General features: G+C 45.4%; 2 protein-coding genes across 3 annotated transcripts in view; one reads left to right on the top strand and one right to left on the bottom strand.

Annotated features, from left to right (window-relative positions):
* The first annotated feature begins 2,829 nt into the window (after positions 1-2,829).
* Positions 2,830-13,053, top strand: UPK1A (uroplakin 1A). The gene is made up of 8 exons (XM_063436852.1): positions 2,830-2,934; positions 6,079-6,161; positions 7,294-7,494; positions 7,814-7,888; positions 7,964-8,068; positions 8,719-8,898; positions 10,140-10,223; positions 12,331-13,053. Exons 2-8 carry the CDS (start codon positions 6,099-6,101, stop codon positions 12,376-12,378), a joined length of 756 nt encoding a protein of 251 aa, XP_063292922.1. The 5' UTR covers positions 2,830-2,934; positions 6,079-6,098; the 3' UTR covers positions 12,379-13,053.
* Positions 13,054-15,112: 2,059 nt separating this feature from the next.
* Positions 15,113-16,606, bottom strand: part of APLP1 (amyloid beta precursor like protein 1) — a 62,302-nt gene continuing 60,808 nt past the window's right edge. For both annotated transcript variants that reach the window (XM_063436568.1, XM_063436567.1), the window contains one exon: positions 15,113-16,516. In XM_063436568.1, coding sequence (XP_063292638.1) covers positions 16,418-16,516 — 99 coding nt within the window. In that variant the 3' untranslated portion in view covers positions 15,113-16,417. The remainder of the gene's footprint in view (positions 16,517-16,606) is intronic.

Raw genomic sequence — 16,606 nt, 5'->3', positions numbered from 1 at the left:
TCCATCATCATTCTGACCATATTGATTAACGAGATCTAAAAAGTAACCATTTTCTTCATAGTAAACTCCGCCAGTATTCGCTAGTTATAGTGCCATGAAAATTCTTCAGCTTCTCTGTCAGAAAGAGTGGCAGAAATATCAGTAAAAACAATGGTGCATATTCAAAGCTGACAGTGTGTAAGAAATGCAACAACAAAAATCACAGAGTTTGTTAAATTGCACAAAACAAATCATTGAACATCACACAAAAGAGTGTCAGTGACACTGATAAATCTCTCAGTGTGTTCAGGAATACATGGATCTGGAAACTCGGTGGTGGTGGGGGGTGAAACACTTCTAAATAGATTGTCAGCTCTTGAGCCGGCTTTTGAGGTACATTGTCAGATTTTGACTGCGGTAATTATGTAAGCGAGATTTGATTAATTACATGGCTGGTGCTTCATGTCTCCCCTCTATAGACTCCCAGGAGGAAGTCTTATAATCACAGTGATCTTGGCAGCCAGCGACAAGTTCCCCCACATTGAGCACTGTCTACACCCATCTGCGGAAGGGACCTGACCACATTCTTCTCATTCCTAAAGAGCGACAGAGCTGCTGGACTGGTTAGACATGGCTGCACCGGCCTTACAATGCCGTGTACTGTGCGCAGGTTGTGAGCGAGCACGTATCGTCCTTCCTCGATTAATAAAACGTCCGCTTACCGAAATCCAAATTTTAGTGAATTAAAAAGGCCAAAATAGCTGGTTTGGAACGTTTCGCCAATTTGATTATAGCTACAGCAAGACTGATTTTGTTTAGAGGCTGCAATTGGTTATTTTTTGCTCTTAAACCCTTTACATTAGTTCCAAAACAAATTAAATTAGTTTCCCGGAAACTGAGGACGTGTAAAATAACATATCCTTCCTATTTCCAAAAAAATCAGTCTCCCTATGATATCAGCATGGGCAATGTGATGTCATCTCAGAAGCCCCATTTTACTGATTTGCTACAAACAAACAAAAATTCTGTCTGGGTGCATGCAGCCCCCGCTAACAAATTTAGAGCCATTAGAGCCATTAAGAAACTGAACTTTAAAGGGACTCTCCAGTGCCAGGAAAACAATCCGTTTTCCTGGCACTGCAGGTCCCCTCTCCCTCCCACCTCCCAATCCCCGGTTGCTGAAGGGGTGAAAACCCCTTCAGTCACTTACCTGGACCCCCGATGTCCCTCGGCGGTGGTTTCGGTTTGCTGCCACTCCTCCCCTTTATCGCGTCAGCGCATTAGAGCTGTCCATAGGAAAGCATTGAAAATGCTTTCCTATGGGGAATTGAGCGACGCTGGAGGTCCTCGCACAGCGTGAGGACGTCCAGCGACGCTCTAGCACAGAAAACCTGTGATATGAATCAGGAAGTGACCTCTAGTGGTTGTCTAGTAGACAGCCACTAGAGGAGGAGTTAACCCTGCAAGGTAATTACTGCGGTTTATGAAAACTGCAATAATTACAGTTGCAGGGTTAAGGGTAGTGGGAGTTGGCACCCAGACCACTCCAATGGGCAGAAGTGGTCTGGGTGCCTGGAGTGTCCCTTTAACTGTGACTATAGCAGAGAAGAGGAATTTTACAAATCAACTATTTGTGTCGACATTTTGCAATTTGGTTCTGTATTTAGTGATTGCATCTTGCTTTTGAAGTGGATAGAAATATATATAAATATTAGAGGCAATATTTCCCAGACCCCCATATAAACCCTAAATCAGCCGAGATCGATGTTTAAAATCAGGTATTTTAGCTAAACTGTTGCCACAGGAATATCAGTCTTCAAATGGAAGCTTGATTAAACGCATTGATACGGCTGTGGAACGACCGACTTTCTGACAGGTTTATTTACTAAAGTGAGATTTCTGATTTAAGGCCAGAGTAGCCAAACTGAGAGCACAGCTGATTTAGGGAATATTTCCATTTCGGCTATTTTAGCCTTAGATTTGAAATTCCCCTTGAATTCTCCTATGAGTGAAGAGCCCGGTATCCTCCAGATTGGAAGGAATTACAATGTAAATGGCAATATCGTGGCCAGGCTCTGAGACCAACAGGAGAATTTTTACAAAGCAGCAATTTGGGCCAGAATTCAGCAATGTGTTACTCAACAAACTCAAAGTGGCTTTCACATTTTGGGACAAAATAGCTCAAATAAGAAAACAAACAAAAAAAAAACATTTCCAGTTATTTCAGCCTAAATTTGAATTTCACTCACAGGGCTATTTGCTGAAGTGAGAATTCAAAGCGAATCAGGCGGCCGGAAAGCGTTGGCAGATTTCGAGAATTTTCCCATTTTGGATACTTTGACCTTAATTTGAAACTCACTCTGAATTCTCGGTTTAGTTATTAACTCTGTTGGTATTGAATATCTCTGACTGTGGGTAATTGGCAGAGGGGGCTATACAGCTATTTGGGAGCCCTGAACCCCCCTATATTCAGCAATGATCCCTGTTCTAGTTACGCAGTTTATCAGCCATGGGTTGGCAGAGGATAATGGGAATTGCTATCAGGAGTCCATGAATAAAGGGTTAATTAGAGAGGACTAGGTTTTCATTTGGAAGCCAGTGTAAATGGTGAGATCCCATTCGGGATGCTGGCTCCATTAGAGGAACAGGTGAGACAGGCCAAACTTGCTCCCATTGTGGAGCCAGCTGTCAGTTTCTGCTCAGATCCCAGAGACGAACATCAATCTGACCCCAAATGCTCCTTCCTTGCGTTAAGTTATCTCCAGTCAAGGAATTCACACAGGTTATTGTAGCAAAGGTAGAACCACAGGTTGTAACAATAGTGTCACTGTCTCCACCCTGTGTCACCCCACCCCACCCCACCCCAGCCAGGCTCTAATCTACAGAGGTCCACAGCACAGTCTATAAGTATCAGAGACTATAGGAAGCAGCAGCAGACTGTCTGATCTGGGACAGGTGAGACCTGGGGGGACAGGTTTAAGGGGCTATGAGGGAGGACGTGTTACTGGGAGGATCAGTTGTAAGATACTCGAATGGATTTGTAGGACCTGGGAAGACAGGTGATGCATCAGATAACTTGGGGGAACAGGTGTCTCTCTTTTAGTAATCAAATGTGACACCCCAAAGTGAAAATCACAGAATACACTGGAGGTGTCACATTTGAGTATCAGAAATCCTGCACCTTTATGTGCTTCCTACGTATTTTTTTGTTGTCTGAGGGAACGCTGCTCAGTAGGTATTCAGTTTTTATTTATTTATTCATATAGTGGTTGTATTGTGTACCGGTGTTCGCTATAGGGAGGGGGATATGTAGGTGGGGCTGTATTGGTGCAGTGAGGTAATCAAGAGATGTGTTTTTCTATAATCACCGCTGTTCAATTTTCACACAAACAGCCTTTATTTGAACGGTTTTCCTTCGTATGTTTTAGTGTAAATTTAATGCATTTTGAGATGGTTATGACTTTACCAATGAGAGGATATTATAATTATTCTTCCAGACTGGAAAACACTCCGAATCCATCAAGTTCAATCTTTTCCACAGCGCTGTTTCTGCTGTTAAACCAAAATAAGGTGAAAGTCCCAATTTGTAGTTCTTTTGAATTATCTCACAAGCAGGTGGGGTCTAGAGTCCCAACGTCTCCTTGGGTGAACTCGCCGTTATCCCTCATTTTATATTCTAGATTATTCTGATGGAATGGTCGGTTACGGAGGTGTACCCACTGTGCAGCGGGGGAGGGCAGGCAAGGGGGGGGGTAATGACCCCATTAGTCAGTAGTATAATCACCGCACTGTATTAAACTATATTATGGGAACATTTGTTTTCCGATCGCTGTATTTGTATAAAACGTTTATTGTACAATATTAATGGAAGGGGCGTTGGCTGGTGTGGTCTCAAACTGGGCGATTTATTTTGTAGTTGCCAAATGTACCCAGCTCTCTCCTGCTCTGCAATGATGGTTTTTGGCGAGTTCTAATCTCGAGGGTTTAATAACCTCTTCGTTTAATAAGCGTATGTTATATAGCTGGCAGTACAGACGCCGTAGATGAATAGTTTGTGTCCGTATGACCAGTTTAACCTGTGTGTCGCAGTCATAACGTAACTGTGGGCAAATTGTTCTATTTCCAGTCATTGAAATGTTTTGAATTGTGGGAATTGCCCAAACTCTGCAATTATTCTCTAATTTGACCATTCTGGTTTAAAAATATCTGCTGCTTTCAGAACACAAGGAAGGGGCAGAGCTGGCTGTGTTTTATGTGAACCAAAAATCAATCCAATTCTGTCTGAAATCTAACTCCCAGTTTAGAGAAGCCGTCTGTTTACATCCGATAACGCCAGCTGTAATCTTTGTCTTATTGTAACAATATCGTAGGTGTGTCGTGTTTATTGTTACAGAGAGAGATCTGGGAGATAACAGGTTAAACAAATGAGATTTTCAATACATTGTCTAAACTGAACCAGCAAAATGTTTAAAAATCAAAACAAAAAAAAACTGTTATTCTTTGTGGATGTTTGTGATGAGAGTAGGCTTCCCTTCAAACTGTTTGAATCTTAGGGGGGTGTCTGTATGTTTAGATTTTCCTGCGTTTACAGCGTTTGTAGGAGTTTGTTCTAAAACAAACCTTTTTTGCTTTTACATTTTTTACATTTATTTTTATACAGTTTATTTGGACTTAACTTTAAAAATAAGGCTCTAGTCTTGAATGTAGATACTGTTTTTTTGTCTTTGTTTTTGCGTGTTGCTATTTATATTGTGCTGTTCTAGGTTTTTCATTATAGTTGGTGATCCGAAAAATATGTTGGTATAGGTTGGGAGGGACACTTTCCACCTCACCTGCTCCAACAAGGATATTTTTATCACAACAAAATGGCTGACTAAAAGTTGTGTTACTGGTGTCTGTGTGGGTTAAAAAAATAAAAATATAATAATAATAATAATTCTTTATATTAAGACCAAGGACATTTTTGAGAAGTGACAATTACTCCAAAACACTAAATGCCCATCCCCGGCCCACGGTAGAAGTAACATCCAGTAATACAAACACGTTACATGCCCCTCAATCATTTTCTTATTGGGTTATTCACTAAGGTGTGAATTTTTGGACATTCCATGTGAATTCAGAATGTGAATTTGAAATGGAAGTCTGAAGTGGTGATTTAGAAAGCAATCGTTGGCCAGGACAACTTTTCCAGTTCAACTAATTTGGTTAAAATGTTAAACCGTACTTACTGGGAATTCAATTTATTACTTGGGGTGACCTCCGTGTACAGCACGTACTGGACCAAAACCGCTGCTGTGTGTGATTCCTGGCTACATGTGGGTCCCAGGCGCCCATTCTATTCCAGTGCAACAGGTTGTGTTTTGTTTTTGGGTGGTGATGCCCCCTGTAGACCATGCTGTGTATACCAGATTGCTTTGTTAGTGCCCTCATTGACCACTCTGGTGCCAAGTTATAAAACAGAGCTCTAACTAATCCTCTAACTGCGACAGCTCCACCTGTACCGCGTAACCCTTTCTGTGCCGGCGGGGATGATACTAAATGATGATACAAATGAAATTATTAAAACATTTCCCTGTGGCTTCCACCATGGCCAGCTCCTAGGCCTGGCACAACATTTCCTGGAGACGGCAATGACAGGCGACCCTACTACACTCACAAGATCATTAAGAGGCATTGGTTACAGGGTTGTGTAAGATGCATTAAATCATAAAACATAATAGAAAGTGATTTGGAAATGACGTGACTGACTGATTTAGCTCAAGACAAGCAATGTTTTTACACACCCTGTTTCACTGGGGGAATAAACCCCAGAGACTTGGATAATATCCTGCTCTGGGCGAACGTATTCTGCATTTCCTTCCCAATACTATAAAAGGGCTTATTCACTAAACACCAGATTGTTTGGGATTCAAAACAGAATTGGCTGATTTAGGATAAAATGGGCAGAAAGTGACAATGCTGGAGATGCCAAGTATTTGGTTGTTTTTTTTTATTCTGCTTTCTGTTCTCTATAAATGGAATGGAATAGAAAACTGCAGCGGTGTCCCTCTCGTAACTCCTGACCGCCAACCTAACAAAACAATGAATTCTCTTCCGCAGGTTAATCGGACAGAACCAGGATGGCAGAGAAGGGCTCGTCCGCCCTGGTGGGGATCATTGTGTTTGGAAATGTAGTTATTATGGTAAGTTAGAGGGTTACGAACATTACAGGCTGGTCCTCAGTGGCCTATTGGGGGAAGTGCCCCACAATTCTGTTGCAAGAAGAAAATAAATCCTATTGTCATAAGAACTGAGTAGTAAGAAGTGTGGATTTCAAAATATATTACTGAAACAAATTGGGTTTGTTTGCAGTCCCCCCCCAGATCCCTATAGATGGCTGGAGAGGCTGTGTAGTGGCTGAGCAATTATGTCAAGATTTTAGCTTCCTGGCCCGAAGAGCTTGCAATCTAAATCTATTAATATGACCTGGCTAGACCGTGACACACGAAACAGACTATTAAATAAAAGAAAACATTCTAGCATGACTTTAGGCATTTTGTCTCTCAAATGGAGAAACAGTCAATGCTTCCCCCCCCCCCCCATTCATGTCCCTGAAGTGACCTGGTGGCTCGAGGAATGTGGTTCTACTGGTTACTTCAGGTCCTCTTCATAGATTTCAGGATGGAAGAACAGAAACGGCTCTGTCTTTATCAACACATTTTGGGGTAGTTCACATTCAGACTTCTAGTTTCAGTCATCTTTGTATATACAGACCTGGTCCCGTCTCCATTACCCATAATGTCCAGTGTTACTCTAGTTTTAATGCTCTGTCGGTGGTTATAGTCCTCCGGCTCAGCTGAAGGGAGATGGCATTAGATGGCCCACATTTCCAAGACTTGCCAGGCTGGCTCCTGAATTCTATCAATTTTCTTTATTCCAGGAGCTAAATAGTGATAATTGTTCTATTTCCAGTCATTGAAATGTGTTGATGCTGGTTTTGCTCCTATAGTTTGTAGAATACAATTTACTGACTGGGTTCTTTACCTTAGTGGAAATTGTCAGAAATTAAGTGAATTTCATATTTAAGACCAAAGCAACAAAAATGGAAGCATTGTGTCCATGGAGAATATTTGCAATTCACTTACTCTGGCCTTAAATGTGAAATTCACTTTGTTTTGGGAGCCCGGGGCTCACTGGTCAGGCCTTTACTTTGGCAGGTTGGTAGTGTGTAGTGGTAGGTTGGAGACCACCTACGGTCAGTTAGGTACAGCAGTCTCTTTCATAGGACGAGCTTACAGTTGAATTTATTTCTGTTTCTAACCTGTTCTCTTGCAGCTCTCTGGGCTGGCATTATTTGCTGAAACAATCTGGGCTACGACCGACCCGTACAAGGTGTACCCCATCTTGGGTGTTACTGGAAAGGATGATGTGTTTGCCGGTGGATGGATTGCCATTTTCTGTGGCTTCTCACTCTTTGTTCTGGCTCTGTATGGCATTGTGTCTGCGATGAGAGGAAGCCGTACCATGCTCATGGTGGTAAGTGGCCATATCCAGGATCTGCTTGAATTCCCAGTGTCTGTGTTTGGGGTGGACGTAGCTCCATTGCTGGTGTCATGGTGGCGCATGCTGAGCTTCCAATGGACGCCGCATATATCGACTACTGCAGGTGGCATAGCGGTAATGGCAGAGGAGGGAATGGGATATTAATATCTCTGAATCTAGGAAATGCAATTTGACACGATTTAGACGACGTGTGTTTTTATTTGGTGGGACCTCTGGCACTTTATAGACGGAGGGTATAGGCATTGTCCGGTTAATGCCGAATATTAGAACGCTTTCTTTTCCCTCCCCGCAGTACCTGGTGTTCATGATGATCGTTTACATATTTGAATGCGCGTCCTGCATAACGTCCTTCACCCATCGAGACTACGTAAGTTCTGATTATTATGGGATGGAATGACTGTTATCGTGATTGCATTATCATATCAAACTTCTTCTTTCTCAGATGATAAATTCCAATGTGATTAAACAACAAATGCTCGCCTACTACTTGGATACGTCCCCGCAGGGCGTTGAAATCACCAACACGTGGAACAGGATGATGTTGGAGGTAGGTGGGCAGGATTGGGGGATGGGAACTTAACGTTCACTTTTAGCTTTATAAAAGTTTATGGCATTTAATGAAATGTAATAATCTATTTTATTTTTATTTTTAAGATTTAAAGAGGTGTGTGTGCGCGCGCGCTTTGAGGTGGGAGGGGGTTCAGACTTTACTATTATCTGACCAACTCCTGCTCAACCTAACTAGCTGCTGCTGCAGGTTCACACAGAGCGATCAAAGCAGCAAGTTAGGGTCAGCAGCAGTCTGAACCAACACAGCCGCTCAGCCAGATTAAAAAAAAAAAAAAAGTGAAATTTTCTCAATAAACTCTTTCAGATACCCCTGTGGCCATATATGGTACTGCAGGTTAATCACTGGATACATTGTCTTGAAGCATTTGTCTGCGAGGATGTTCCAATGTTTAATATAATAAAGTGTTTGGATTGGGAGCTGCTGCCAGTCAGCATCTTTACACAGAGCATATTCTGTCCATACCCCCCCCCCCCCCAGCCCCCGCTAGATTGCAAGCTCCTGAGAACAGGGCCCCCAGTATATTGGGGTGCAAGCTGTATATTGTGAGACTGCGCATGCTCAGGATTCTCTGTGGGATTTGCACTTAGCTGGTCTTTATGGTTTCTATGTACTTTCTCTTCCTGCAGAAAAGCTGCTGTGGATTTGACGGCCCCCAGGACTGGATCTCCTATGGCTCCAAGTTCCGCTCTCTTTACGCGGAGAACGATGCCCCATGGCCGTACTGGTGCTGCACCAGGGATGCCAACTTCCAGCTTGTGAACCAGCAAGGCTGCCTCCTGGGTTATCCATCCTTTATCAATTCACAGGTAGTGCTGCCGGCCTGCTGAGCATGATGGGAGTGATCTCCCATATACTGTGTAAATAATAAGGGGCATTTAGATACATAATGCTGTATATTGTACCAGTTATTGCCCACGCACTGTATATTATACCCCACACACTGTATATTATACACCACGCACTATATATTATACACCACGCACTGTATAAGGGACATTTAGATACATAATGCTGTATATTGTACCAGTTATTGCCCACGCACTGTATATTATACCCCACACACTATATATTATACACCACGCACTGCATAAGGGGCATTTATATACATTATGCTGTATATTGTACCCGTTATACCCCATTCACTGTATATTATACCCCACACACTATATATTATACCCCACACACTATATATTATACACCACGCACTGCATAAGGGGCATTTATATACATTATGCTGTATATTGTACCCGTTATACCCCATTCACTGTATATTATACACCACACACTATATATTATACACCACACACTATATATTATACACCACGCACTGTATAAGGGGCATTTAGATGCATTATGCTGTATATTGTACCAGTTATTGCCCACGCACTGTATATTATACCCCACACACTATATATTATACACCACGCACTGTATAAGGGGCATTTAGATGCATTATGCTGTATATTGTACCAGTTATTGCCCACGCACTGTATATTGTACCCCATTCACTATATATTATACACCACGCACTGCATAAGGGGCATTTGGCTCCATTACCGTTTTATTATACCCCGTATCTGGCATATATATTAAGGTGCATTTAGCTTTATTAGCCGTTATATTGTGCCCCATGCCCGGTACACACAATGCTCCTCTCATTCATGTCACGTGAGCAAAGCACATTCTCCCAGAAGTTTCTGGTTTTCCATAATTGGCTAGTGCTTACTCAGAGCTCCTGAGTCTGGTGTTGTGGCCCTCATAGACGGGCACTGCTGGTTTATCTTGAAATGGATGCAATGGCGTGTAAAAGGAACCACTTTGTCATTGTAAATCAAATTAACTTATAACAGTAAAAATTAACCCTGTTATAAACGTATTATTTCAGAGCTTTAAATGTGGGACCCATTGTACAGCACTACGGAATCTGATAGCGCTATATAAATAATAAAATAAAAATATTTGGTAATTAATGTTAGAGTAAGGCAGTAACGGAAGGACGGGCTGTTTGTAAATACAGCGCTACATGTAACACTATCTTCTATTCTAGGGCTGCTCCAGTCACATCGTAAACGCCATTAACAGTTATACATGGGGAATATCTTGGTTTGGATTTGCCATTCTGATGTGGACGGTAAGTTAAATGAGCCAGTAGGTGGCTGTCATGTAGAACTGTGTTAACCATTAGGATAGATCATTGTTTTAAAAAGCACTTGGGTTGTCTGCAGAAGCTGGGTCCTCAGGGTTGTCTGGAGGAGGCGGGGGGGGGGGGGGGGCTCAGGGTTCTCTGGAGGAGGCAGGGGGGGGGGGCCTCAGGGTTCTCTGGAGGAGGCAGGGGGGGGTCCTCGGGGTTCTTTGGAGGAGGCGGGGGGGGTCCTCGGGGTTCTTTGGAGGAGGCGGGGGGGGGTCCTCGGGGTTCTTTGGAGGAGGCGGGGGGTCCTCAGGGTTCTCTGGAGGAGGCAGGGGGGTCCTCGGGGTTCTCTGGAGGAGGCAGGGGGGGTCCTCGGGGTTCTTTGGAGGAGGCAGGGGGGGTCCTCGGGGTTCTTTGGAGGAGGCAGGGGGGTCCTCGGGGTTCTTTGGAGGAGGCAGGGGGGGTCCTCGGGGTTCTTTGGAGGAGGCGGGGGGGGTCCCCAGGGTTCTCTGGAGGAGGCAGGGGGGGGTCCCCAGGGTTCTCTGGAGGAGGCGGGGGGGGTCCTCAGGGTTCTCTGGAGGAGGCAGGGGGGGGGGCCTCAGGGTTCTCTGGAGGAGGCAGGGGGGGGGGCCTCAGGGTTCTCTGGAGGAGGCAGGGGGGGTCCTCGGGGTTCTTTGGAGGAGGCGGGGGGGGTCCTCGGGGTTCTTTGGAGGAGGCGGGGGGGGGGGTCCTCGGGGTTCTTTGGAGGAGGCGGGGGGGGGGTCCTCGGGGTTCTTTGGAGGAGGCGGGGGGGTCCTCAGGGTTCTCTGGAGGAGGCAGGGGGGTCCTCGGGGTTCTCTGGAGGAGGCAGGGGGGGTCCTCGGGGTTCTTTGGAGGAGGCAGGGGGGGTCCTCGGGGTTCTTTGGAGGAGGCAGGGGGGTCCTCGGGGTTCTTTGGAGGAGGCAGGGGGGGTCCTCGGGGTTCTTTGGAGGAGGCGGGGGGGGTCCCCAGGGTTCTCTGGAGGAGGCAGGGGGGGGTCCCCAGGGTTCTCTGGAGGAGGCAGGGGGGGGTCCTCAGGGTTCTCTGGAGGAGGCAGGGGGGGGTCCTCAGGGTTCTCTGGAGGAGGCGGGGGGGGGTCCTCAGGGTTCTCTGGAGGAGGCGGGGGGGGTCCTCAGGGTTCTCTGGAGGAGGCAGGGGGGGGTCCTCAGGGTTCTCTGGAGGAGGCGGGGGGGGTCCTCAGGGTTCTCTGGAGGAGGCGGGGGGGGTCCTCAGGGTTCTCTGGAGGAGGCGGGGGGGGTCCTCAGGGTTCTCTGGAGGAGGCGGGGGGGGGTCCTCAGGGTTCTCTGGAGGAGGCGGGGGGGGTCCTCAGGGTTCTCTGGAGGAGGCGGGGGGGGGTCCTCAGGGTTCTCTGGAGGAGGCGGGGGGGTCCTCAGGGTTTTCTGGAGGAGGCGGGGGGGGTCCTCAGGGTTTTCTGGAGGAGGCGGGGGGGGGGTCCTCAGGGTTTTCTGGAGGAGGCAGGGGGGGGGGTCCTCAGGGTTTTCTGGAGAAGGCGGGGGGGGGGTCCTCAGGGTCCTCTGGAGGAGGCGGGGGGGGGGGTCCACAGGGTTCTCTGGAGGAGGAGGCGGGGGGGGTCCACAGGGTTCTCTGGAGGAGGAGGCGGGGGGGGTCCACAGGGTTCTCTGGAGGAGGAGGCGGGGGGGGTCCACAGGGTTCTCTGGAGGAGGAGGCGGGGGGGGGGGTCCACAGGGTTCTCTGGAGGAGGAGGCGGGGGGGGGGTCCACAGGGTTCTCTGGAGGAGGAGGCGGGGGGGGGGTCCCCAGTGTTCTCTGGAGGAGGAGGCGGGGGGGGGGTCCCCAGTGTTCTCTGGAGGAGGAGGCGGGGGGGGGGTCCCCAGTGTTCTCTGGAGGAGGAGGCGGGGGGGGGGTCCCCAGTGTTCTCTGGAGGAGGAGGCGGGGGGGGGGGTCCCCAGTGTTCTCTGGAGGAGGAGGCGGGGGGGGGGTCCCCAGGGTTCTCTGGAGGAGGCAGGGGGGTCCTCCTTTTGCTACAGATGATGTTGCATGATTCTAACCCCACATTACCATTCAGGGTGTGCAGCCATCCAACAGTTCTAACTGCTGTGTTCTGTCCACAGATGCTGGTTCTGTTTGTGACAATGTATCATTACACCACGCTGAGCTGAGTACAATCTCCTGGAAGGATCCTTAGTGGGAGCACTGGGGATCGACCACCCAAACCAACCACGATTCTATCTTACTAGGAAAGCAGGACCAGTTTTCTAGGCTCCGATTGACTAATGGCGTTTAACGATTAAAGTGGAAGAATTGCATAGAACGGGTCTAAATGAGGATCCGTCTGTCTGTGAACAACGTCACAAAGTGAACTGATCAAGAGTATCTCAGCATTTTTAGGAAGGTTTTTCTTTTTGTGCATGTTCCTCTTTATTGCCAGTTTGTTTTTACAATTCTATTTTTATTTTTTTCCTGATATTGTGTGTATTCTAATCGAACTTTCCATCACTGCTCCCTTGCCCAGCTGCAGGTTCTACCATAGACCGGCTTCTTTGCTATTGGCATTAAAATGCAGCCATATCCCGTTCCCTGTATCCTCAGAACCGAATCTCTTTGTTTTGTTATAAAATGTAAATGTCTTAAATCTTAATACGAATTTGACTTTATACGTAAATCATTTGTAAATGTTGGCAACCAGAATTTCATATTAAAGACTTTATCACATTTCGGGATACGAGTATCTTTCAATTCTATGTATTTATGTATTTGCTTTTTTTTACACTATATAACTTCTTATCTTCTTACATTAATAAAATTCACTGACCTCAGGCCAGTTCTGGCTATTATTGCTGTTACTGTGATTCTTTACTATAATTAAAGTTTGATTCAATAAACGTCCATTTGGGGTTTGTGGATAAAATTGAATTTCCAACATTGGTGAAATAGTGGGAAAAGTTGGTATTTAAAGGGACACTATACTCTCTAAAACAACTTTAGCTTAATGAAGCAGTTTTTGTGTATAGATCATGAAGTCTCACTGCTCAATTCTGCCTTTTGAGTTAAATCCCTTTGTTCATGCACCCTAGTTCCACCTCCTTACACGTGACTGGTACAGCCTTCCTAAACACTTCCTGTAAACAGTCATCTAATATTTACACTTTATTTCAATTCTGTTCATTAACAGAGCAGGACATAAGACATTGTAAATTAGCTTGCTAAACCCTACATGAGCCTCCTGTGTGTGATTAAAGTTCAATTTACAGAGCAGGAGATAAAAACTTTCAAATTTAGTTACATCTGATTGAAAATTAAACCATTTTGTTTTCATGCAGGCTGTCAGTCACAGCTGGGGAGGTGTCTAGGGCTGCATAAACAGAAATAAGTGATTTAACTCCTAAATGACAGAGAATTGAGCAGTAAGACTTCGGGCGCATGATCTATACACCAAAACTGCTTCATTAAGCTAAACTTGTTTTGGTGACTATAGTGTCCCTTTAAAGACAGTTGTGCAGTTTCTCCAGTTAAAATGCTGTTTACGTTCTACACTCTGCTGTTCTTGATATTGGGTTTAAGCCCACATGAACAGGTTTTTATTAGGGAGAATGTGTCTAGATGATCAAATTCAGGACCCCTCATGCGTGAGACAATACAGCTCTTTAATCATTAGTCTTTATAGTGTTTCTTTCCCTCTGAGACTTTCTTGAACTATAAACACAGCTTAGGGAGGGTTATAAGATCATTAAAAGGGAAACTATAGATTGGTAAAATAGGTGAACTTGCTCACAATGTTTGAGGGCTTAGCTTGCTGTTTTGGGGTAACTAGATCAGAGAGCCCCAATGAATAGGCACTGGCTGGCCATGTGCTCGGGGTCTAGGTTTTCTGCATGTTTTCGGGCTCTGACAGAGAAACTTGGCTTGTTGAGTGAGGTGGACTGTGACCGTAGACTCATCCAATTTTATAAACAAATGGGTTATGTCCTCTGCCTCCACTAAACTAGAACCATCTCCTTCTTGGCAAAAAAGGGGACTTACCTGCTTGAGTGGGGTGTTCTTGTTGCATTGGTTTCTAGAGTTTAATACGAATCCATATCTCGGCTGCCCAGAGTTTGCCAGGATCACAGCAGAGGTCCTCTTCTAGAGTAGTGGGAATGTGACTGGCTGGTGTGAAACTTATTGTGTACTGACTGCCATATCCACACAACCAGTTTTGCCGACGGTGTTGCTTATTTTACCACGCTCTGTTACTTGCAATACATTGTTTTAAAAAAGATTCCTTTACCACCAGCAGAACACGAGGCTTTTCCCTGAGCAGTGTTTGTAAAAGTGAGCCTGGTTTGTGCCGTGGCCATAAGTGTAGAGTTTAGTGATGTTATCTGTTTTTTGTTGTTTTAATACACTGAGCTTTGGATAAGTCGCTATAGTCCTTGTAGCTTGATACGCTACAGCAGACTGGCTTTTCACCATGACGTTACTGGCGAGAATCGGAGGGATTAAAGCTCCATCTGCCCAGAGATTTTCAGATTTCTCCCGGGATATAGATCACATATTAAACTGTTTTTGTGATTTCCTGCTCACTTCTGAATATGAGAGTTTAAGACTTAAACAGCAAGACCCCTCTGATCGATGCAAAAATAATTTTCTAAACTCATAGAAACATAGAATGTGGCGGCAGATAAGAACCATTCCGCCCATCTAGTCGGCAAACACCAGCTACTCTCCTGCTATTGATGATCCAATATTCATAGAAACTGATAATCCACCCCCTCCTCCCCACCAGTTTGCAGTTTGGTTCACAGCTTGTTGAGTGAATAAACCCTCTGATTGTGTCTGGAATGTGTTGTTTGGGACTGGCTGGAGGTCTGGATACACGTTTAAAATAAATAAACAAACAGACCATTGGACGTGTTTTGGGTGTAGTTGGATTCACTTTATATAGCATTATATTCGTATTTAAAGGAACTGTTATAAAACAAGATAATAGTTAGGGGTCTTTAATGCAGTGATGGACAAGAAGCCAATGTACCATAGATCAAAGGACTAAGAATACTGACTGCTTTTGGATCACATCATCCTGAGCCACTCGCAGACTGGCTAAGGATGATAGGGATTGTAATGCAAAATCAGCCGATGTGCTGTAGGTCGAGTACCGGTTACTTAGAATTTCAAGGCTGCATGTCTTACGACCACACACACAAAAACTCTCATTCGCTCAGCCTGATGCGCACACACACAGCGCTACTGGTATAGGTAAAGGGGGTGGGGGGTGTGTTAACACGTCAGGGAAATTAATACACAAACTAAAGTGCCACAATAAGGGTACACAACTCCTCTTCTTCCAGCGTTGCCATGCGCACCCCCATAGCTGACAGACAGATATTATGGTCCATCTTTTCCTCCTACCTACTAATCTGACTAAACGATTCAGACAGGCAGTAAGAGGAACTATCACTCCTAGCCAACAGACCAGCCAAACAAGTTTAAATAAATAGAAAGCAGCAGGAGATGGCATAGGAAGCAGTCTGCAGATTGGAACCCTTTGAATGCGTAGAGGGAGGGGCCACATTGTATAATGATGTTGATCATGTAACCATGGTTACTACATTCTGTGTAGGGCTATTTTTATGCTTTAATTTCTGTTTTTACACAAAGCCGTTGGCCTACAGTGGGCGCTATGTGCGCCCCTCCCTCTCTGCCGCTCAAATGGGTTAAATGCATTGCTGGTGTCCCTGGCGGTATGACAATGCAGAGAGAGCAGGTTAGCGGTCTCGTTTCAGGGAGATGTCTCGGAGCAGGAGGTCAGAGTGCCACCTTGTCTCTTATCCCTTCTTTGTTATAAATAATTTATATAAGTGCATTTTACAGGGGCGAGAGACGGCACTTTAACTCGCTCTGTCCTACACATTACCCCATGCATTTCTTCTTTCTCTTACCTTCCAGAATATCCTCTTTTCTCCTTTCTTTCCCTGTATTTATCAGATTCCTCCCAGCTGCGATGCGACCATTTTATATCTCTCGCGGTCGCTCTCAGTGGGGGCAAATGCTCTCTCTAGCTATTCCGTCACTAACCTTGTTAAATTTGCCCTGTAGACCCGTGCCTCCCCCCACCCATATTTTTTTTTACATTTTATTAAATTTTTTTTATGCCCCTGAATAAAGCCCTCCCCACCCATGGCCCAAAATGTATAACCCAATCCTCCGGCACCCCAGGGTTTAGTTGGACTCTTCGAAATATCTGTAGGTTGGATTTTCATAGCCCTGGTTCTGCATCTTACTCAGGTGCTTGTCTTCCGGGTTTCTCGATGCTTCCACCTGCCAACAAGGGAAACAAACCGATTAGAAGAGAATTGCTGACCGCTCATCAGCCGTTAGAAGTACCACAGCCAACAGTTGGTGGGCTAC

This window comes from Pelobates fuscus, chromosome 11 (genome assembly GCF_036172605.1).
Source record: "Pelobates fuscus isolate aPelFus1 chromosome 11, aPelFus1.pri, whole genome shotgun sequence".
Lineage (NCBI taxonomy): Eukaryota > Metazoa > Chordata > Amphibia > Anura > Pelobatidae > Pelobates > Pelobates fuscus.
The sequence above is the reverse complement of the archived record's forward strand: the minus strand, read 5'-3'. Positions and strand labels throughout refer to the sequence as shown.